This window comes from Sapajus apella, unplaced genomic scaffold (genome assembly GCF_009761245.1).
Source record: "Sapajus apella isolate SASKATOON/1434 unplaced genomic scaffold, GSC_monkey_1.0 scaffold21, whole genome shotgun sequence".
In the NCBI taxonomy this organism is placed as follows: Eukaryota; Metazoa; Chordata; class Mammalia; order Primates; family Cebidae; genus Sapajus; species Sapajus apella.
In genome coordinates, this window is record NW_022436961.1 from 27,874,977 (window position 1) to 27,898,027 (window position 23,051).

Consider the following 23,051-nt stretch of genomic DNA (forward strand, 5'->3'; position numbering starts at 1 on the left):
TTCTTCTTTTCTTCTTAGAGTTTTAATAACTATATACTTTTTTTTTTTAAATGTTCTGCCTCTTTTTTCTGTTTAATTCATTATTGGGAATTTTTTTAAATGATAATACAAGATGATAAATTAAATTTTCTTAAGTAACAAGAAAATAGTCCCAGAATATTCATGTAATGATTGGATTTTTTTTTTCATGATTCGTTATGCCTTTTTTGCCATATATTAAATTGCTGTGTATTATAGTATTTCATTGTTTTATGTATATATCATATTTACCACTAGTATCACAAATTATTGTAGCTTTACAATATATTCTGGTATCTGGTAGGGGCTTCTTTACCATTTTTTCCCCTAAATTTAGCATCTGTTCACATCTCTGTCACATTTTCAAAAGGTCCTGTTGTGGAAGTGTGATTAAAATTACAAGTTAACTGGGGGAGAATTTTTATCTGTATAGTAAGGTAGTTGGTTGTGACTATACAACTCAGATGTTCTTTTCACTGGTTATGCGTGTGTTATATAGATTATATAGAGAACTAAAAGTTTATCTTTTATTTCTTTAAAGGACTTTGGGTATCCTTGAAGCTATTGCCAGGTGACCTCAGACAGGTTCAGAAGAATTTTTCACACTTGGTTGATAGATCAACAGCAATCGCCCGGAAGATGGGCTTTCCTGAAATCATACTGCCAGGTAAGCACTTTGCATGACTCACCTGTTTTGCTTCCTCCCCTGCAGCCATTACTTCTTTTCTTTTCTGGAGTCTTGCTCTGTTGCTCAGGCTGGAGTGCAGTGGTGTGATCTCGGCTCACCGCAACCTCCAGCTCCTGGGTTCAGGCAGTTCCCCCTGCCTCAGCCTCCTGAGTAGCTGGGATTGCAGGCATCCACCACTACACCAGGCTAGTTTTTTGTGTTTTTAGTAGAGATGGGGTTTTACCGTGTTGGCCAGGATGGTCTCTGTCTTTTGACCTTGTGGTCCACCCACCTCGGCCTCCTCAAGTGCTGGGATTTCAGGTGTGAACCACTGCACCCAGCCTATAATGCTTTTAAACATAACTCAAATTTTCTTACTCTTTTACACAGACTCAGGAGACTAATTGGCCTCACTTGTGTGTCCCTTTTCTCGTTATGATGTCCGCAGCATATGGGCGCCTTGCTCTCGCCATTCTTCGAAGCTCCAAAAGCACTCTGGCTCTCCCTTTCTTGTCATGATGAGAATGTCAGCATTTTTCTGTTTCATCTTCTTTCTGGTGATCTGCATATGTGTGTGTTCTCTTGAATTCACTGACTTCACCCATTTAATTTTAATCTCCATACTAAGAAAAGAGAATAAGTCTCTCAAGGAACTTTATACATATTGCTATAACCTAATTGATATTAATAGGAATTCTAGAAAAACAACCATGCCGTGTTAGAAAAATTCTAGAAAACCAACTTATCTACTGCATAGAAATTCAGGTTATTTTAGGCCAGGCACGATGGCTCATACCTGTAATTCCAGCTCTTTGGGAGGCTAAGGCAGGCGTATCACTTGAGGTCAAGTCTTCAAGACCATCCTGGCCAATTTGGTGACCCTGTCTCTATTAAAAATACAAAAATTAGCAGGGCGTGGTGGTGGGCACCTGTAATCCCAGCTACTCAAGAGGCTGAGGCATGAGAATCGCTTGATCCCGGGAGGCAGAGGTTGCAGTGAGCCTTGATTGTGCCACTGCACTCCAGCCTGTATGATACAGCAACACTGTCTCAAAAAAAAAAAAAAAGAAAGAAAGAAAGAAAGAAAGAAAAATAATGAGGTTATTTTTAAAGTAATACAGGATCTTATTTCTCCTTTGAGAAATTAAGGGGCACTGATAACTTGCTGCCACCCACATTGTCGTATGTAGTAAGTCTTAAATGAATATTTGCAGAATGAATGAGTAAAAAAGTTTTAAAATGGAGATTACTCTTTTTTCTTTTTCTTATAGAAGAAGAAAGTTTTTTGCTCATTTTGGCCATTACTTAGCTGTTTCACCCTGATATGCAGTCATCAACATTCTGGGAAAATATTTTATCTTTTTATTGTTAAGGGCAAAAAAAAAACTATTAGTAATATTGTCTACCTGAAGGTGGTTTTACTGCTACAAGACACGAATCTAAAAAAATTAAGTAGAGAAAGTTTATTCTTTGATGAAGGTGACAACAGGGTTGGCTTCTCCTGAGGCCTTTAAGTAAGGTGAGTACACCTTTGAAATCAGGCTTCTAAAAGAATATTAAGGTTTTTTGTTTGTTTGTTTGGTTTTTAGTCAATAGGATTGGTTTATAGAAGGCCCAGGGCAAATTAGGTTTTAAAATTCATCTGGAATATGGCCAGGCAAGGTGGCTCACATCTATAATCCCAGCACTTTGGGAGGCTAAGACAGGTGGATCGAGACCAACCTGGCCAGCATAGTGAAACTTCGTCTCTTCTAAAATACAAAAACTAACTAGGTGTGGTGGCGTGCACCTGTAGTCCTAGCGACTCGGGAGGCTGAGGCAGGAGAATTGCTTGAACCCATTAGGCGGAGGTTACAGTGAGCTGAGATCGCACTGCTGCACTCCAGCATGGCACCTGGTGGCAGAGCGAGACTCTGTCTCAAAAAAAAGAAAAAATTAGCCAGGCATGATGGCAGGCACCTGTAATCCCAGCTATCTGGGAGGCTGAAGTAGGAGGATCACTTGAACCCAGGAGGCAGAGTTTGCAGTGAGCTACGATTGTGCCACTGTACTCCAGCCTGGGCAACAGAGTAAGACTTGTCTCAAAAAAGAGAAAAAAGTTCATCTAGAGCAATGGTTCCCGGTGCTAGACTATGGATCAGCTAATCAGGATCTTCTTGAACATGCAGATTCTCAGATTTCTACAGACCAATTCAGAGGTCCCAAGGTGATCTGGTGGTGAGTCAGGTCTGAGATATTCAGGTCTAGGCCTAAATCCCTCAGCTCAGAACTCCTTCCTGTTATCCCATCACCCTGGGAACTGGTTCCGTTTGCCTCCTAAACTCTTCCCTGTTCCCCCTTGCCCTCTAGCAAGGAGCTCCGACTCCCTGTCTTCAGCATCACAGGAGTGATTCTGTCCACTGTTCTCTGTTCTCACCTCTGCCAGGCCACCTCCCGCCTCTGCAGAGTAGCTCTCATGAGAGTCACCCATGATCATGGTATCGCTGCGTTTTCCAGCCTAGTGATCGGCTCTGACCTCTCAGCAGCATCTGACGTTGTCAAAATATTTCCTTCCCTTCTCATTGGTGACCCCCTCACTTTCCTCTGTGTCTCCATTTCCCTGAGACTTCTACAAGGACCCTTTTGCCACCTTCTCATATTCTGCTTGACCTGTAAATGTTGAAGTTCCTTGAATTTGGTCCTGAGACCCTGTGATAGTGTGCTTGGGCTGCCACGGCAAAACACCACAGACCCGGGCGGCGTCAACAACATTTATTTTCTCACAAGAAAGGACAGGACACTGGAAGTTCAAGATCAAGGTGACAGGAGAGTTGGCTTCTCCTGAGGCCTCTCTCCTTGGCTTGCAGATGGCCATCTTCTCCCTGTGTCTTCACTTGGTTGTCCCTCTGTGCATGCTGTGTCTTAATCTGTTCATATGAGGACACCAGTCATATTGGATTAGGACCCACCTGTATGACCTCATTTTACCTTAATTCCTCTTTTAAAGGCTCTATCTCCAAATACGGTTATATTGTGTTTTACAAGGGGTTATGGCGTCAATATATGAATTTGGGGAGGACACAGTTCAGCCCATAACAGCCCTCTTTCTGTCTCAGCTGTATTTTCTCCCTAGAGGTATCATCCACTCATTTGGCTTACATCTACCTGTCACCTGCAAATCTGGAGCTTAAATACCAAGACTTCTTTATGAATTCTAGGGCCATATATCCAGCTATTTCCTGCCTCAGGACTCCCCTCTTTTTTTTTTTAAGACAAGATCTTGCTCTGTTGCTCAGGCTGTAGTATAGTTGTATGATCATAGCTCACTGCAAACCTCAATCTCCTAGGCTCAAGCAGTCCTCCCCCCCTCAGCCTCCCAAGTAGCTGGGACTACAGGCATGAGTCACCACACCTGGCTAATTAAATGAATTGTTTTTGTAGAGACCAACTTTCCTTACGCTGCCTAGGCTGATCTCAGGATTAAGCAATCCTCCTGCCTCTGTCTCCCAAAGCTTACAGGCATGAACCACAATGCCTAGCCCTTCCTTGCTTTAATTGGCTAATTCTTATTCAGCATCCCCATTTGGACCTCATAATTCTGTGCATCTAGGCCTGAGGCACCTCTCTTGTGTTTTATCTAAGAGAACAGCACCTCCATTCATTCATCCATCCATCCATCCATCCACCCACCCACCCATCCAACTGTCTGCCTATCTAACCTTTATTCATCCATTAATTCATTCATCCATCCATCCATCCACCTAACCAACCCCTATCCACCATCTATCCATCCACCTACCCAGCTTTTTTCCATGTATCCATCCACCTACCCATCCACCTGTCCACCTATCCAAACTCTTATCCATCCATTCATCCATCCATCCGTCCATCCATCCATCCATCCACTTACCCAACCCCTATCCACCCATCCATCCATCCATCCATCCACCCACCAACCCATCCATCCCCCTTCCCACCCACCCACCCATTTGTCCACCCACCCATCCATCCACTACACAAGCCAGAAAGTCACCCTTGATATCTTCCTTTCCTTTACAACTCACATAAATTAGTGGATAAGACCTGTCAGCATTACCTTTGAAAGGACTCTCAAATCTATCCCCTTCTCTCCATCTGCATTGCCACTAGCCAATTTGGAGCTAGGATGGCCTCTTCCCTTGACAACTACCATAGCTTCCTACCTTGTTTTCATGTTTCTACTCTTTATTCACTCATTTCCTCTTTTCCATACTGCATCCTGAATGTTCTATTGCGTAAGCACACCTGATCTTACCCCACTCCTTCCTCACTGAAAACATCTTACTGACTTTCATTTATGCTTAGGGCATATATATAAATTCTTAATCTCCTCACTAGCCTCAGTGAGAGCTGGTTTATTTCTGTCTCTCTAGCCTCATTTCACACCAGATACCCCCTAACTGTGAGGATGTCAGTCAGGTTTTTTCCTACCTCTGGGCCTTTGCACAGGCTACTCTCCCAGACTCTGCTGCTAACAGCTGACAGGAAAGATTCCCACACCATGCAGACGAGGTCAGGACCTGGTGTTGTGCATTCACAGAGCCCGGCATGTGCCTCCATTGGTAATGGTGGGTTTACTCATGCAGGTTATTTGACTGGTGCTTCTCTCCGACACTAGACTGTAATCTGAGTTGAGGCAGAGCTGGTGCATGGCTCACCATTGCCACCCAGACACCCAGCACATGCCTGCTGCAGAGTAGGAGTTCAAGCACTTTTTATAATGAATATTACCTCCATCATCTGATCGTACCATAATTTATTCAACTAATTCCCTGTGCTTGGAAATCAAGAATGTTTCCATGTTTCTACTTTTATAAACACCACAATGAATATCCTTATAGATAAATTATTGCCCACATTTTTAGTACTTTGAGACAAAAATTACCAGTGGAATTGCTGTATTAAGGCTTTTGACACATTTTCAACATCTCCATCGACAAACAGTATGTCAAGTAATGTTTTAAACTGTGCTGTGTGAATAAACCCCTTTTTCTTCATTCTCAGCAACTGTAAGTGGAATCTTATTTTTTTCCAGTTGGGGAAATGATCAAAATGATCAGCGCTCTAAATATGCACTCCTGCTTTCTTATAATGTTAAAAGGTTTTGTTTTTTACATTGGGAGGCAGTTTAATATAGGGCAGGTGTTGGAGTCATTTTTTCAATACTTTTTTCATCTAGGAGTTTAATATACTTTCCATGTATTCCAAGTTTCAGTTGTGTACCTCAATAACATTTAATATTTTTATCCAATATATGGGCTACACAATTATTAAATAATTTTTTTTTGGCTGGGTTACCAAAAAAAAAAAAAAAAAACCACACACACAAGCGGAAAGCGTGCTTTCATTGATCAAAGCAAGTAAACTGATTTAAAGAAATATAAAGTACTCTAGGCCAGGCATGGTGGCTCACACCTGTAATCCCAGCATTTTGGGAGGCTGAGGTGGACATATTGCTTGAGTCCAGGAGTTCGAGACTGGTCTAGGCAACATAGTTAGACTCCTTCTCTACAAAAAATTAGCCAAGCATAGTGGTGTGTGCCTGTAATCCCAGCTACTCAGGAGGCTGAGGTGAGAGGATCACTTGAACTCAAGAGGCCAAGGTTGCAGTGAGCAGAGATCATACCACTGTACTCCAGCCTGAGCAACAAAGCAAGATCATATATCAAAAAAGAAAATAAAAACATACTCTATAAGCTTTCAGAAAGAGTATCTTATCTCATCAGGTTGTTTCATAGATTAACAAGTTAATCTATAATTGATTACATTAATACATGTAAGACATTTTGACCAGTGCCTGGCACAGCACATAATAAGCACTCAGTAGACAATTGCCTTCATTATTATCAGATGTTTTCAAAATTTCACACTCTCCAAAGCACTTTTGAAAAACCATCTACCATATTGTTAGGTTACAACATCTGCATATTGTAACCTAACAATATACAATATTTATTTATTAGACAAAAATTTTTAATAGAGAAAATTACTACTGAAAAGTGTTAATTTTCTATAAAACTACAGTGCAAATCCATCTTGGTAGGCATGGAAATGTAAAATGAGAGACGCCAAAGACGGCCAATGCATGAAAGCCTTTTGTCGGATGAGTAGTTCATTATAAAACCAGACCACTTCATATTTTTTGTCTTTTATGTCATAACGACATCCTGAAACTTAGAATGACTTCTCTCAGCAGCACTCACAGCATGCTTGTCATGTTACAGGAGATGTTCGGAATGACATTTATGTCACCCTGATCCATGGCGAGTTTGACAAAGGGAAGAAGAAAACGCCAAAGAACGTGGAGGTGTCGATGTCCGTGCACGACGAGGAGGGCAAGCTCTTGGAGGTGTGTGGCGTGGCCCAGAAATCCTGCTGCCATCACATCCATCACTACAAACACCATTGGCTTTTGGTCTTATTTTTATTCTTCTTTGCATCAGGATGGGTTTGTTTTTCCTAAGAAAAGAAATATAAAGCCTGTTAAATTTGTGATTAGCAATGAGCAGTTTCACTAAGGAAGCTACCTAGACTCTTATTTTTGTATTTCTCCTGTGCTAAGAAATAGCTCCAGCCACTAATGATTTTATGTAAGCTTCCAATGCAGAGGTTATTTATCATTTTCAACTTACTTAGCCACTTTCAAGCTTGATCAGTTCCTCTAGGGCTTCAGCTAAGTGGCCTGGGTACTTGAATGGCATTACAAAGCACATTTCCTTCCGTGGGTAAGCAGAACCAAAGGAGATATGCTCGTTAGAGACTGAAACCGGAAGAGCCCTTGGGTAGGCATTCGCTACCACTGCTCTTTAGTTTTAATGAGCGGGAAACTGTAAGAAACTTTAAAAGGATGAGTTATTTTCTCTGAGAAACATAGAACTTAGTGGCAGAGCTGGGAGAGTATCCAAACATCCTGAATTCCAGTCCAGAGTTCCTCCAACTCTGGCAGCTTTTCTTTTCTTTTTTTTCTCTTCTCTTCTTTTTCTTTTCTCTTTTTTCCTTTCCTTTCTCTTTATTTTCCTTTCCTTTTCTTTTCTCTTACTTTTTAAAACCCTTCCCTTTTTCCTTCCTTTTTCTCTTACTTTTTCCCTTTCCTTTTCTTTTTCTTTTTTTCCTTTTTTTTTTTTTTAATTAAGACAAGATATAAAGCAGGTATCTGCCAGATTTCTGCCCATATAAAGAAGAGTACTGATTCTGACATCAAAGAGGATAGGCAGAAGGTGGTCACAGGAGGCTGCATGGCCTCTCCTGAACTTCAGCTCCTCTTGTATGAGCCGTAGTTACCTGCTTTGGTAACCAAGGACCAAACTCTTGATTGATTTGACTCACTGAGTGTCCTGTTGCATAGTTGTTTGAGGCTACAGTGAAATATAATTTTATTACTTCCCATGGATGTTATAATCTAGTAGGGATGCAGACAGCCAGGAAATTTACTAAGTCAAGTCGTATTCTACATGAGAGGGATAAACTGAATGCTGGGAGCCACTGCATGAGAATATTTTATTTGTGCTGTTGATAAGAGTACATGAGCTCATTTCAAGTAGACACCTTCTCGTGGTTGGTCATTTCATAGCTTCGCTAACTCGTTGGATAGTGCCCCACCAAGGCCTAGTTCTACTGAGCTAAGTGGTTCATGACCAAAACAAGATGCAGCCCTGAGTTTGAGTGAATATGCTGTTCCAGTGCCCCAAGTCCCTAAAACAGAATGTAGACAGGAAAGATAAATGCTTTTTGCAAACAGTGGCACGTGTGCGTGTGTCACCTAATTTCTAGTCATCGTCATGTTCCCTGAGAGAAATGAGGAAAGAATCAGAGGACAATGCATGCCTGGGGAGGGAAGAGAAAATACAAGTTACAGGAAAGAAGGATTTTCAGGTGCTGCTGGGTTCCTTAGCTGCTACCAGATTTATATTGTAGACCCTTGAATAAAGTGGTAGAAATTCAGTCTTCTCTATTCTTTTTATTTATTTTTATTTTTTTATTTTGAGACGGAGTCTTGCTCTGTCGCCCAGGCTGGAGTGCAGTGGCACGATCTCGGCTCACTGGTCACTGCAGCCTTCACCTCCTGGGTTCCAGCAATTCTCCTGCCTCAGCCTCCTGAGTAGCTGGGATTACAGGTATGCACCATCACACCTGGCTAATTGTGTAATTTTTTTAGTAAAGGCAGGGTTCCACCGTGTTGGTCAGGCTGGTGTCAAACTCCTGAACTTGTGATCCGCTTGCCTCAGCCTCCCAAAGTGCTTGGATTACAGACATGAGCCACCTCTCCCAGCCCAGTCTTCTTTATTCTTTGTCCACCAAATTTAATCAGCTGTTCAGTGCCAGTGCAGGGCATGTATGGACATGTTGGGGGATAAGGGGCTTGTGTGTGGTATATGGGATCCTCTTAGTTTTCTAAACAAAATTACTCCCGTCTAATTTCTGCTTTCCATTTGAAGAAAGCAATTCACCCTGGTGCTGGATATGAAGGCATTTCAGAATACAAGTCCGTAGTCTATTACCAAGTCAAGCAGCCCTGTTGGTATGAGACTGTCAAGGTAAGAATGAGTCATTTGTAACCCCTGTTATCCCTTAAACCTCAGTTAGATTCCTATCTTCTGTTTACCCTCAAATTATTCCTACTTTATTTTGAAATTTTTGGATAAGTTGCCTATGGTGTGCAGTAAGAAATGACTTGGTAATTATAATTCTGTATTAAGAGCATTTATTGTTAACAGACTCAGCATTCTTCAATAATGTTCTAATTCATGTGTGGAAATTTGAATAGCAAAGTCTGTGGTTGACGTGATAGATATAATAGACTGCCAAGATGGTGCAAAACCAAACGGAAATTTTCACACTGTGCAAACAGTTTCCTAACATTTTTTTCTTCTTGGCCTCTCACCAAGTGTTCTGGGCCTCTTTTCAACTTCAATATGTGTATTACACATTCCAAAGTGCTTTTCAGATCAGTCATTCTCCTTTGAGCCCTACAGCGGCTCTGCACCTCGAACACGTGGGTCTTGTCATGGCCTCTTTCTGATTAGGTGTGGAGATCCAAAGTTCAGTGACATCCCAAGATCATAGAGCTGACCGATATCAGGGCCTGAACTGGAGCCCACTTCTGAATCCCAGGCTCCATCAGCAGTTTCTGGTTGTTGAAGTCATATGAGTTCTTCATAGAAAATTTTTTAAAAATTGCGTTCATATATCTCGATTTAGAAGTAACCATTTTCAACAGTTTTATATAGTTCATATGTTTTAAATGATGCTGTTGATACAAATTTATATTGTGCTTTTTGAAACGACTTATCTCAAGGCATATAAATTCTTCAGATATGTATTTTTAGATACTTGCATGTTTCAGTATATAATCATGCCATAATTTAACTGCACACCACAAATCTCTGCTTGTTTCAGTGCCCTGAGGCTCTGTTTCTTCTCTCCCCTGTAGATTTGTAAGCAACAGAAAGCTGCTTTATGGGCACTAATCATTACCTTTTCCTCCTCTTATGTCTTATAGATTCGATTATTACTATATTTATACACATCTTGCAGTCTGAAAGGTCCTGTATAGACCTCTGTGAAGTATTACTGTTTCACATGAAAGAAAGTCCTAGAAACTCATAGTATCTCCATGCTCAGAATCTATGATAAGCAGCAAGATGATCTGAGATTCTTTTGATTTGAAAATAGCTTGGTCTTCTTTGAATGAAAACTCTATCAAGTCTCACTCTGTAGTAATTTGTGCTGTGGAAAGTATAAAATTGAGCCTAATTCCATAAAATAAACCATGCCTGCAAAGTACTGTGTATTTGTAAACTACCAATTTCTTACTGTGACACAGGTATCCATTGCTATAGAAGAAGTCACACGCTGTCATATAAGGTTTACCTTCCGACACAGGTCATCTCAGGAATGTAAGTATTAAGAGGTCTATTACATATTTCCACTTTAAAAAATTTACTCTTGCTTGACAGCCCTCTTGTGAATCTGGAGAACAAGGTATTTGGAAACTAGATACTTGGCAACTTTATTTCATAACTCACTGGTGCTAAGGAAATCAGCATAATGAATTTTGCTGGGTTTGCAAGGTCTGTGTTATCACTCTATATTTGGACTTCCTTAAAATGTGTTTTGTGAACACTGATATTCTCAAAGACACCAGTCCTCAATCTTTGGTACCAGGGACTGGTTTCATGAAAAACAATTTTTCTAAGGACCAGGGGCAGGGATGGTTTCAGGATGATTCAAGCACATTATCTTTATTGTGTTCTCTATTATTATTACATTGTAATATGTAATGAGATAATTCTACAACTCTCCATACTGTAGAATCAGTGGGAGCCCTGAGCTTGTTTTCCTGCAACTAGATGGTCCCATCTGGGAGTGATGGGAGACAGTGCCAGATCATCAGGCATTAGATTTGCACAAGGAGTGTGTATCCTAGATCCTTTGCGTGAGCAGGTCACAATGGGCACAATAGGATTCAGCTCCTGTGAAAATCTAATGCTGCTACTGATTCGACAGGAGGCAGCGCTCAGGTGGTAATGTGAGCAGTGGGGAGCAGGGAGCAGCTGTAAACAGTTTTTTTTTTTTTTTCTTTGAGACAGTCTGTCACCCAGGCTGGAGTGCAGTGGCAGGATCTTGGCTCACTGCAACCTCTGCCTCCTGAGTTCAAGCATCTTCTTCCTCTGCCTCTCAAGTAGCTGGGACTACAGGCACACACCACCACACCCAGCTAAATTTGTGTTTTTTAGAAGAGGCGAGGGTTCACCATATTGGCCAGCCTGGTCTCGAACTCCTGACCTCATGATCCACCCACCTCGGCCTCCCAAAGTGCTGGGATTACAGGCGTGAGCCACCACGCCCCTCCACGAGCAGCTGTGAATACAGATGAAGTTTTGGTTGCTTCTCCACCACTTACCTCCTGCTGTACAGCCCAGTTTCTAACAGGCCACAAACTGGTACGGTTCGTGGCCTGGGGTTTGAGGTCCCCTGCTCCAAGGTACTACTAGATACTCTATAACAGAAACTATTTAACAATCAAATAGGTATAGGAGAGGCTATATGTACATTGTATCTCCCTCCTAGACATTCACAATGCATGTTGCCACATTGCAGTAGCAATAAAACTGTTTAGTCACTTGTCTTCCCAAATTTTCATTTTTCTGATCAAAAAACTATTTCGACCAGGCATGGTGTCTCATGCCTGTAATCCCAGCACTTTGGAAGGCCAAGGCAGGCATATCAAAAAGTCAAGAGATCAAGATCATCTGGCTGACATGGTGAAACCCCATCGCTACTAAAAATACAAAAAAAAAAAAATTAGCTAGGCATGGTAGCATGCACCTGTAGTCCTAGCTACTCAAGAGGCTGAGGCAGGAGAATCGCTTGAACCCAGGGGGAGGCTGCAGTGAGCCAAGATCATGCCACTGCACTCCAGGCTAGGTGACTGAGCAAGGTCCTGTCTCAGAAAACAAAAAACAAAACAAAACAAAAACAAAAAAAACAATTTCAAGTTTTAGGTCACGGTTCTTGAAATGGCTCCACTAAAGTGTGAGCAGAGAAGAAAATTGATTGTTTTCAGATTGATCACAAAATTTCTGGAAGCATCTTATTCTCATTTAGTGCTGCATAAAAATATAACCCCTCCTTCCAAAAATGCATGTGTTGAACACCATCTACACAACAGGCTGCAGGTGAGGCCCTGGTATATGAGAGGCAGCTGGACACTGCCATGCAGACTCTCTGTGGTCTGGTTAGGAAGATGAATGAAAAAGTGAGTATGTACAGAATAGTGTGATATGTACATTATAAGGGCAGAGACTTGCAATGGGTGCGTAGCACAGCTCCTTACCTAGTCTGGGGGATTTAGACATATGACTTTCTGCATCTTAGCTGAGACATGAAGGTGAGTAGAAATTAGCCCAGTGAAGGGTGATGGGAGAAATGTGTTTGGAGAACCTAAATGAGCAGAGTATGGCTAAAGCAGACCAGTGGAGCAATAATAGTATCAGGTCGAATCATTTGAAATTGCCATTTTTTTTTAGGTCTAAGTGGCCAAATGTCACTCATTTCATATGTTTCTGCATAATACAGAGCTAACAATTATTAAGGTCTTAGTTTGCATGAGATATTCTGTGAAGCTATATTTGAACATGATCTGTTTAGAATGCACAATAACATAGTAAGGTACATTCTACTTTTATCTACATTTATACACAAAGAAACTAAGGCACAGAGAGATTAGGTACTTGCCTGTAGTCACAAGGCTAGCATATGAGCAGGCTGGGTTGGCACCCAGGCCATGTGATTCTAGCTAGGCTGGAGCCAGGCCATGAAGGCTGAAGATGCTTTTCAACCTTGTTAAGGAGGTGCAATTCAAGGGTGGTTTCTGGTTTTGAGGTTTTGGGAAGGGTTGGTGTATGTTCATAACAGCTTTACCCATAGTACTCCAACACTAGCATAGCCCTAGTCCCCTTCAATAGGAGAATGGACAAACACATTGAGGTATAATCATGCAATGCATGACTACTCCACCAGTGTGGGGACCCAAGAGTCACAGCAGACCACAGAGCCGTGCATGTGATGAGAACAGGTCACAGGTTGCCCCAGTCAGAGCCACTAAGGCAGGGGACCTTGTGAGTTCAGAAACTGGCCCTGAAGACCAAGAGAGGGATACTGCCTCCTCATTAAGCCACACCCTCTTCCCGGCTGCCACAGGGCATACAGATCTTCTTTCCTGGCACCGGAGCTGATATTCTGGGGAGGAAGGGGGAAGAAACCTTGGGCAGCACCATAAACCCTAGAGTATAATAAATATCTTGCAGAGTCTGGGCAGGCATGGTGACTCATGCCTGTAATCTCAGCACTTGCGGAGGCCAAGGTGAGTAGATCAAAAGGTCAGGAGTTTGAGACTAGCCTGGCCAACATGGTGAAACCCTGTCTCTCCTAAAAATACAAGTCTGGCATGGTAGCGGGCACCTGTAATCCCAGCTACTCAGGAGGTTGAGGCAGGAGAATCGCTTTAACCCAGGGGGCGGACATTGACCACGCCATTGCACTCCAGCCTGGGTGACAGAGCAAGACTCCATCTCAAAAAAAAAAAAAAAATATTGCAGAGTCTGTTTTTGAGCAACAGAATTTGAGATCTCTCATTCAAGGTTTTGAAGCAGGGTGGTTGACGTGAATGGATTGGACTTGGGAAACCTCATTCCAGCATAAGAATGCATTGGCTGGAAGAGCCCTGGAGACAGAGAGATGCATTGCAAAGACCTTGTAGAAATAAAGAGAAGAGTTGAGGGTGGCCTGAACTCAGGAAGGGACAGCAGGATGGAGAGAGAAGAGACAGGCTCCAGAGCTATTTAGGACATGGAGTTGATATGGGGTGGAGCTTGTGTCAACACCCACGTTTCTGATTTGTCTGACTGGGCAGATGCTAGTCTCATTTATTAGGGGACGTAGGAACAGGAGCGCATACTTGGGGGTGCCAGGCAGTTTCAGAGACACATGGTATGTGGCTTATTGCAACCTGCTGAATTGTGCTTGTTAGAATATGGTTGAATATCACAACCCTGAGCAAAATGTGGAATCATCTATCATAGCCACTGCCTCCTGGTGTCTTTCTGCACTGCCCGGACATGTCTTTCTGTGTTTTCAGCCAGAGATAAATCGGAACGAGCATTTGGGGTGGCCTTCGTGAAGCTGATGAACCCGGACGGCACCACTCTGCAGGATGGGAGGCACGATCTGGTGGTTTATAAGGTGATGCCAACAGAAAATGACTGAGCAAAATATTTACTCCCTTTCAAATGGGCGTTTAAGGCTCCTTTTACATTTATTTATACAAACATCAGAAACCTTTCTAGAGCTACAGGTACTTGCCCATTAAAGTCTAGAAACCCAAAGGGCTCTGGGACCTCCAGCTGCGTGGTTTCCCACCTCCTTTCTGAAGAGAGTGAGTTGCATTATTACTGAGTCTTTTTTTTTTGCTTTTTTTTTTGGGGGGGGGACAGAGTCTCACTTTGTCACTCAGGCTGGATTGCAATGGCATGATCTCGGCTCACTACAACCTCCTTCCTAAACCTCCAATACCTGGGATTACAGGCCTGTGCCACCACGCCTGGCCGATTTTTGTATTTTTAGTAGAGACAGGGTTTCATCATGTTGGTCAGGCTGGTCTTGAATTCCTGACCTCATGATCTGCCCTCCTCAGCCTCCCAAAGTGCTGGGATTATAGGCGTAAGCCATTGTCTCTGGCCGCATTATTACTGGGTCTTCTGAGGAGGCTCTCACCCTCTCCTGTGAATGGTGTTCCCTAGCAGTGAACAGTAAGGGGCCGGCCTCTCACGATGTGCTCTCTGCATCATCCTGCATGGCATGTGGACAGGTGCACTGCTGGGCTTCAGTAACAGTGGATGTGGTTTTCCTATCACTGTGAGCCATGTACCATTTCTCTGCTCTGGGGGCCTTGTTTCCTTCCCTGAGACTTGTCTTTGCTGTCTTCCAGTTGGTGCTGAGCTCCCACTTCTGCTGAGATTTTAGAGTATGAAGTAGTTGCTGGAATATCTCATTTATCCAACAGTATCTGGGGTTTTCCCCACAGTTAGCTGCTCTTTTGAGGTGCATCTACCTGATGAATATTTTTCTTAACATCTTAGTTTATGAATCATTTTGGAAGGGATGGCAAGCTATTTCTTTTTCCATCAACCCAGTAAAGTGTAATTATCCCCATTTAATGTTGAATAAAATAAAATTTAACCTTATTCTGTAATATATTTATTTACTGTAGCAGAGACTAGCATATTCTGGTTTCTGATTCACAGTTTACTCTGTTTCCATTCAATCATGTAATTATTTCTGGGCTCAATGTCAGCGGAAAGATACAGTATCTCAGAGTTGGAAGGGATCTTCAGGATAATTTGATAAAGCCACGCTTCTCATGCTGGAAATGCATGATAGAATTGTTTCTATTTGCATATACGAGATGTTGGCCATCATTTGGTGTTCCTAACATGTTTCCTTTTTAGGGTGACAACAAGAAAATGGAAGATGCTAAATTCTACCTGACCCTGCCTGGGACCAAGATGGAGATGGAAGAAAAAGAGCTTCAAGCATCCAAAAACCTGGTCACTTTCACACCAAGCAAGGATAGCACTAAAGACAGCTTTCAGATAGCCACCCTCATCTGCTCCACAAAGCTCACTCAGAACGGTAGGAGTGGTGAATAGGTTGACACAAATGAGCTTACTGCTGAGCCTTCCTGGGCTCCTTGGTTAGACTCAGGGCTGGACCATATGGGGCTGCACCATATGGGGCTGGGTCTTATTAGGTAGGATGTTGGCCAACTGGATTCTGCTCTCTGCTTTTCAAGTGGTATTCTGGGTAGTACTGATCACGTTGCACAGCTTCTTCTGAAGTTTCTTTGTCCAATTTAAAGCAGGATGAAAAATATCTTAAGCTGGGTGTGGTGGCTCACACCTGTAATCCTAGCACTTTAGGAGGCTGAGGCAGGCAGATTGCCTGAGCTCAGGAGTTCGACACCAGCCTGGGCAAAGTGGTGAAACCCCATCTCTACTAAAATACAAAAAAGTAGCCGGGCATGGTGGCGTGTGCCTGTAGTTCCAGCTACTCGGGAGGCTGAAGCAGGAGAACTGCTTGAACCTGGGAGGCAGAGGTTGCAGTGAGCCGAGATCATGCCATTGCACTCCAGCCTGGGCAACAGAGCAAGACTCCATCTCCAGAAAAGAAAAGAAAAACATTTTAGTATATTATAAAACCTGTAAATGTATTTATTAACAGCACCTGTAAAATTCAAAAGCCATATTCCCTGACAGTACATTCTGTATAGTATGTGGAGAAAGAGATGTTGGTAATAAGGGGAGGAGCCTGACAAAGAAAATGATCAGTTTCCTGTCCAAACAGGTACGGTAGGGCTTCCTGTTTGAGTTCTGTCTTTCCCTCGATTATTTTCCTCTTCCCAATTTTTTTCCAAGCAGTCGGATATTTCCCATAAATTCAGCTGAATAGTTCAAAGAGGGCTTCATTTGGTTTTTCCTTCAAACTTCTGATAATCAATTTTAACCTCTCGTGTAGATTATGGCATTTGATAGCCAATGTCAACTTCTTACTTATTTAACTTCTGTCATGTGTAAGGAGTCCTACTGAATCTAGTAAACCAAGAATGTGCTGCAGAGGGGACTTGCCCTAGAAATTCTGTCTCCCATATGCTGTGTAGAGACTGGTGCCTTTGACCTTAGAGACAATTTGAGTGAGGTACAGGCAAGAGTTCTCCTGTAAGGATGGCAAAGACGGACAAAATAGGGTAGTTATAGGGCAAACCCAGGGATCAGATCCTGGTTGACCTTTAGAAGGGCTCGGTGTTAGGTTTGTTTTGACAAATCATGGTTGACGAGAAAATAAGGATTGCATTTCAGCTTGGACAAGTGGCCAGACTCAGCAGAGTGAAGTTTAGGGTAAACCCATATGTGCAAGCAAAAGCAGGCTCACCAAAAATTAAGCCAGAAAACATAGAATACATGACAAACCATCAGTAACATCCTTTGTTATGGAAAAAGTGAATATATTAACAATAAATTGCTGGCAGGTTTATGGGTGCAATATTTATGAAAGATAATGTAGAAGGCATAGCAACGATTTTAAATGTCTCCAGACCGTTTGAGCCTGTGATTTAACTCCTGAAAGTTGAACTTAAGTAAACAATGAGAGATGTGCACGAAGACTGATGTACAATGTTGTTTCCCCATTATTTGTAACAGGGAAATTCTGGAAACAACCCGAATGTCCGATAGTTGGGGTCAGTTTAACTACATTTTTTAATGTAATTAAGTGACACAATAGATGCAGCTGCTAAATATTGTATTTCAAAACATAGTGAAGGATACGGTGAACAGTTTAACACTATACACAGTGTGATTCCGGTTTCATTTAAGTATGTGTAAGCAATCTGGAGCCAGATTATCTGGCTTCAGATCCCAGCTCTGCCACTTCCTAGCTGTTTCATCTTGGGCAAGTGACTTGATATCTCTGTGCGTTGGTTTCCTTGTCTTTAAAATGGGAGCAGTAATAGTATATATTTCAGAGAATGCAGTAAATTAAAGTAAGTAAAAACAAAATAGCATTCAGTCTGTATAGGAACTCTATAGAATTTTAGCTATCACTATCATCACCATCATTATTTGTACACTGAGAAAGACAAATAGGACTACAAAAGTTTGCTAATTACTGTTTTTTGTATTCTTTTTGGTGTTTTTCAAATGTTTATGAAATGTCAAAATGTTATTTTTTAAAGTTAAGTATGGTAGCATACTATACAAAGCATTAATGTTCTTTTAAAACTGTGAAGGGATGTTTGAAAGGGATAACACTTACTGAACATCTAGTAGGTTATCCTTTCTCAACTAGAGATCAAAGAAGAATAAAGAAAACAAAAATAAAAGTTTGTGGGATTAACTAGTAATGAAAAGCAAAAGGAATTTCTGTTAGAGATAACTATATTGTTACATTGTTATCTCCATGTCAAAAGTTTAGGTTTCCTGACAAGTTGCAGTTTTCAGTGTAGACCCTTCATTTGCTGATACATGCACTTCATCCCAGCTTCTGAATGTTCTTAACTAGCCTGTACTGCTCTGATACAGTAGCCCTCAGACACATGGAGCTTGTAAAAATTTAAATTAATTAAAGTTGAAGAGTGGAGAGATTGGGGAGAAGTTGGACAAAGGGTACCAAAGTTCAGTTAGACAAGAGAGATAAGTTTGAGAAATCTAGTATATATTTTTGTGGCTACGGTTAATAATATACTGTATACTTGAAAATTGCCGAGAGAGTAGATTTTAAGTGTTCTCACCACCAAAAAATAAGTAAGATAATGTGTATGTTAATTACCTTGATTTAGCCTTCCGCAATGTGTGTGTGTGTGTGTGTGTGTGTGTGTGTGTGTGTGTATCAAAACATCATGTGGTATAGTTTATATATACAATTTTTATTAGTTGATTAAGTTTTATAAATAAAAATATGAATTAGTCCACTAGTTGCCTTGGTTGCATTTTAAGCACTCTGGTCTCCTGCAGCTGGTGACTTTTGTGTTGGGTAGACAGATGTACATTTCCATCATCACAGAATGTTTCTTTGAATAACACTGTGTGCTTTACTTTGTCATCCTTATTCCTGATGTTTTGATTTAAAAAAAAATTCATCTTAACACACATTTAAGAAGTCAGAAGTAATACCTACTTGCAAAGAAAGCTTAAAAAGGCAAGTGTCATGTAAATCAGAGAGGAGTGACCTGCCATGCAAATGGACCGAGAGTAAGTAGAGGGAACAGGGGACAGAGAGGGAAAGGCAGAGACTTGGCAAGGCATCTCGAGCATCAGGGAAAACGGGGTATTCCAGGGACAGATGACTGTAGATGATTCATGCATTTGCTTTCTTCTGACTTGATGGAAATTATAAAGAATGAATTTGATTTAATAAAAAGTTGGAGAACATTAATAAGCCACCAGCTAACTGTATGAGGGCATTTACTGAGTAGAGAGCGTAGCTGTGTTCTCACTTGAGAGGGTGACCAAAGGCATTCCTCCTTCGCCTGAGGAGGGCCATTCAGACTCAAAAGGTTAAAAGCCACTGGAGTTTCAGCATCTTGGAGACTCTCTTTTTGTTTACTTGAATTATTTTTTAAAAACTAGAACAGACCGATTTGTGTGGGATCATTGGTTGCTGGGCCCAATGGAAGGAATAGATTTGTTTTTCTAGGGAAAAGAGAGGGATGTGTAAGTCCCCAGAGATGCATGGCTTTGGGCCAGGAGATTCATACTCATCAGTCATTTCACCCTGCAGCACCAACTTCGCCATGATCACCTCCAGTTTATTGATCAGAAAAGTGAGTTTTAAAGTGGTAAAAAGCCTTTCTTAAGCATCTAAGTGGTGGACTTGGGTTTTGAAAACAGCTCTTTGTCGCTCCAAACAGTTGACAGTTTATCGTTTTGCAGTTACAAAGTCTCCAAGATCTGTTTGTTACAAACTCCAGTGGCTTTTAACCTTTTCAGTCTGAATACCTTTGTCATTCTTTTCTTTTTAAAAGTATGTGTTCTGGCCAGGCGCAGTGGCTCACACCTGTAATCCCAGTACTTTGGGAGGCCGAGGCGGGCGGATCATGAGGTCAGGATATTGAGACCATCCTGGCCATGGTGAAACCCTATCTCTACTAAAATACAGAAAAATGGCCAGGCGTGGTAGTGCACACGTGTAGTCCCAGCTACTCAGGAGGCTGAGGCAGGGGAATCACTTGAATCCAGGAGATGAAGGTTGCAGTGAGCCAAGACTGTGCCACTGCACTCCAGCCTGGTGATAGAGCAAGACTCCATCTCAAAAGAAAAAAAAAGTATGTATTCTTAAATTATCTCCCTTATGGTAGAAGGCAATTACTACCCTAAATTTGGGGATTGTCATGCCTTGCTTCTCTTTATACTTTTGCCACATTTGTAGCCTTTAAAGTATATTGTTTTATTTTGCATTGTTTGTATTTCATGTAAATAAATTATGAGTCAGTCCCTTAGTTGCCCTAGCCACATTGCAGGTGCCGAGTAATCTCCTGCAGCCAGTGACTTTTGCATGCCACCTTACTTATGTTCTGATGGTGAGAACACTTAAAATCTATTCTCCCAGCCGGGCGCAGTGGCTCACGCCTGTAATCCCAGTACTTTGGGAGGCTGAGGCGGGTGGATCACCTGAGGTCAGGAGTTCAAGACCAGCCTGACCAACATGGAGAAACCCTGTCTCTACTAAAAATACAAAATTAGCCATGGTGGCGCATGCCTATAATCCCAGCTGCTCGGAAGGCTGAGGCAGGAGAATCACTTGAACCCAGGAGGCAGAGGATGCGGTGAGCTGAGATCACTTCATTGCACTCCAGCCTGGGCAATAAGAGTGAAACTCCATCTCAAAAAAAAAAAAAATCTATTCTCTTAGCAATTTTCAAGTATACGATATACAGAATTATGCAGTCTGCGGTATTAATGTAGTTAATAATTGAACTGTCTGGTCGAAGTCTTGTGTCCTATGTGAATTCTTTTGTAACTTGCGCTTTTACTCAGCATTACTGAAGATGTGAAGTATCCTGAATTCTTACACATTTGTGACAAGAATGTAAAATGGGGACAGTGACTTTGGATAATATTTAATGTGGTTGAAGATATTCTTCCTGATGCTCCAGAAATCCCACCTTAGTTTTCTACCTCAGAGAAGCTGCTTTACCTGTATACCAAAAGATATATGAGAATGTTCATAGGAGAATTGCTTATGATCATAAAAAAACTAGAAACAACCCAAGTTTTTACCAGCAGCAGAGTGGATAAACAAATTATGTACACCTGTACAGTTGAAAAGACACTGTACAGCAAGAAAAAAAAATTAACTAGAGCTACACAGATAAACCTGTATAAATCTTAGAAACACAGGAAGCCTGGGGCTCTTTATGTAACCCTGTGTCACTCCTCTCCTGGCCCTAAGACCTTACAATTCACCAGATGCCAAAATATATTCCTATGTGAGCAGTGGTCTGGCATGCAGGTATCACTAGGAAATAGACTTCTGGGCTGATAGATGAGGGCTTTGCTGGGGCTGAAGCTGCTGGGTGAATATTCACCCCTGATGAAGGGACTAAATCATTTTCATCCAGCAACTATGAGTCAAGTTATGGAATGAGTAATACCTTCAACTAGCCTGCGGCAGATGTAAGAGCTAGAGAATATGGAAGTGGATGGTGCCTAGTGGAAGGCCTAGCATTGTACCTGTTAATTACTTGCTGAATGAATGAATGCATTAATGATTGGACTGAGTATATTATGAGCTTCCTAGGGGCTACTGGTTCCCTTTCCATTCATTCATTCATTGCTTCATCAAACATGTATTGAACACCTAATAGATGCCTACTACTATGGCAACATAAAAGAATGAACACTGTATGGTTCCTGCCTTCAGATGGCTCAGAACTATGGGAAGATTCAAGGAGACACCAAGTACGTCTTACCAAATACATAGTATTTCTGGGTATCTCAAGCGAAGGGAAGAATAGACAGGCAAATCAGGTGGCTATTTTAAGGAAAAGGTGGAACAGATTCATAGCCCTTAGTATAAGTCTGGGATAAAAATTTTAAGGTGTCTTTTGATTTACAGCGTAGAATTTTGAAACTTTAAGCCACTTACAGCTTTGATAATTGTTGAGCTGTTAAAAATGTCAAAGGGGCTGGGCATAGTGGCTCACACCTGTAATCCCAGCACTTTAGGAGGCCAAGATGGGAGGATCACTTGAGCTCAGGAGTTCAACACCAGCCTGGGCAACATGGAGAGACCCTGTCTCTATTAAGAAATAAACGTGTGTGTGTGTGTGTGTGTGTGTGTGTGTGTGTGTGTGTGTGTCTCAGAGAAACCGCAGTTATCTGGACTGTTAGTATATTATCACCTCATCTAAAAGATGGAAAAAATAAAATCTGTGTGGTCATGATGTTGAAATAAATTAATGTATACATACGCACACACACACACACACACACACACACAGAGAGAGAGAGAGAGAGAGAGAGAGAAGGGGAGAGGGAGGGAAAGAGGCACACATACCTATGTTTCTCTTTCCCTCTGAATCTGCCCAGACATAGAAGTGGTAAGGGACATGTTAAGTAAGGCAGCAAATTAAAAGTAGGAAGGTTACATAAGCATGCTTCTTTACTTCTTATGACCATGATGTCATTAATTGAGAAATGTTAGTTTCAGTCAAACATTCTTTTAAGTTCTTATGCATTAATCGTTAATTTTTTTCTCTTTGAAGAATGGACGAGGACCACAAGGTTTTCTCTTAGATAGGAGATAGTAACTTAAAAGAATATGTAAGGCATCTTAAATTAGCCACTATTAAGAGCAATTATTGTTCCAGAGAATTCTTTAGCTATGTCCTGAAATGGTCTGGATTGTTCTGTCTCACCTGTGTCTAATATTTATAGTTTTTGGTCATTCTTCCTAGTTGACCTGTTAGGCTTGTTAAATTGGCGTTCCAACTCCCAGAACATCAAACACAATCTAAAGAAGTTAATGGAGGTGGATGGAGGAGAGATTGTTAAGGTATGTTTGTATATTCATAGTTAGAAATATACGTATATATGCCTGTTATACCAATTATACCTAATTGGTTCAACATTTAAAACTAAACCATTCATTGTAAACATAATATTTATCTACGTTGTTAAAGAAGTATGCCAGTTTTTTTTAAAATGATGTTTTTAAACATCTTCGATTTAAACCTAGTTGTCCCCAGAATTCTATGGTATGGAGCTGAATGAAAGCATCCGAATAACCTCTG

At 41.5% G+C, this 23,051-nt stretch overlaps 1 protein-coding gene across 3 annotated transcripts in view; it reads left to right on the forward strand.

Annotated features, from left to right (window-relative positions):
- DOCK5 (dedicator of cytokinesis 5) overlaps positions 1-23,051 on the forward strand; it is a 219,585-nt gene that overhangs the window by 119,609 nt on the left and 76,925 nt on the right. For all 3 annotated transcript variants that reach the window (XM_032288556.1, XM_032288558.1, XM_032288557.1), the window contains 7 exons: positions 560-685; positions 6,928-7,052; positions 9,139-9,237; positions 10,527-10,599; positions 14,343-14,446; positions 15,712-15,895; positions 22,716-22,813. In XM_032288556.1, coding sequence (XP_032144447.1) covers positions 560-685; positions 6,928-7,052; positions 9,139-9,237; positions 10,527-10,599; positions 14,343-14,446; positions 15,712-15,895; positions 22,716-22,813 — 809 coding nt within the window. The remainder of the gene's footprint in view (positions 1-559; positions 686-6,927; positions 7,053-9,138; positions 9,238-10,526; positions 10,600-14,342; positions 14,447-15,711; positions 15,896-22,715; positions 22,814-23,051) is intronic.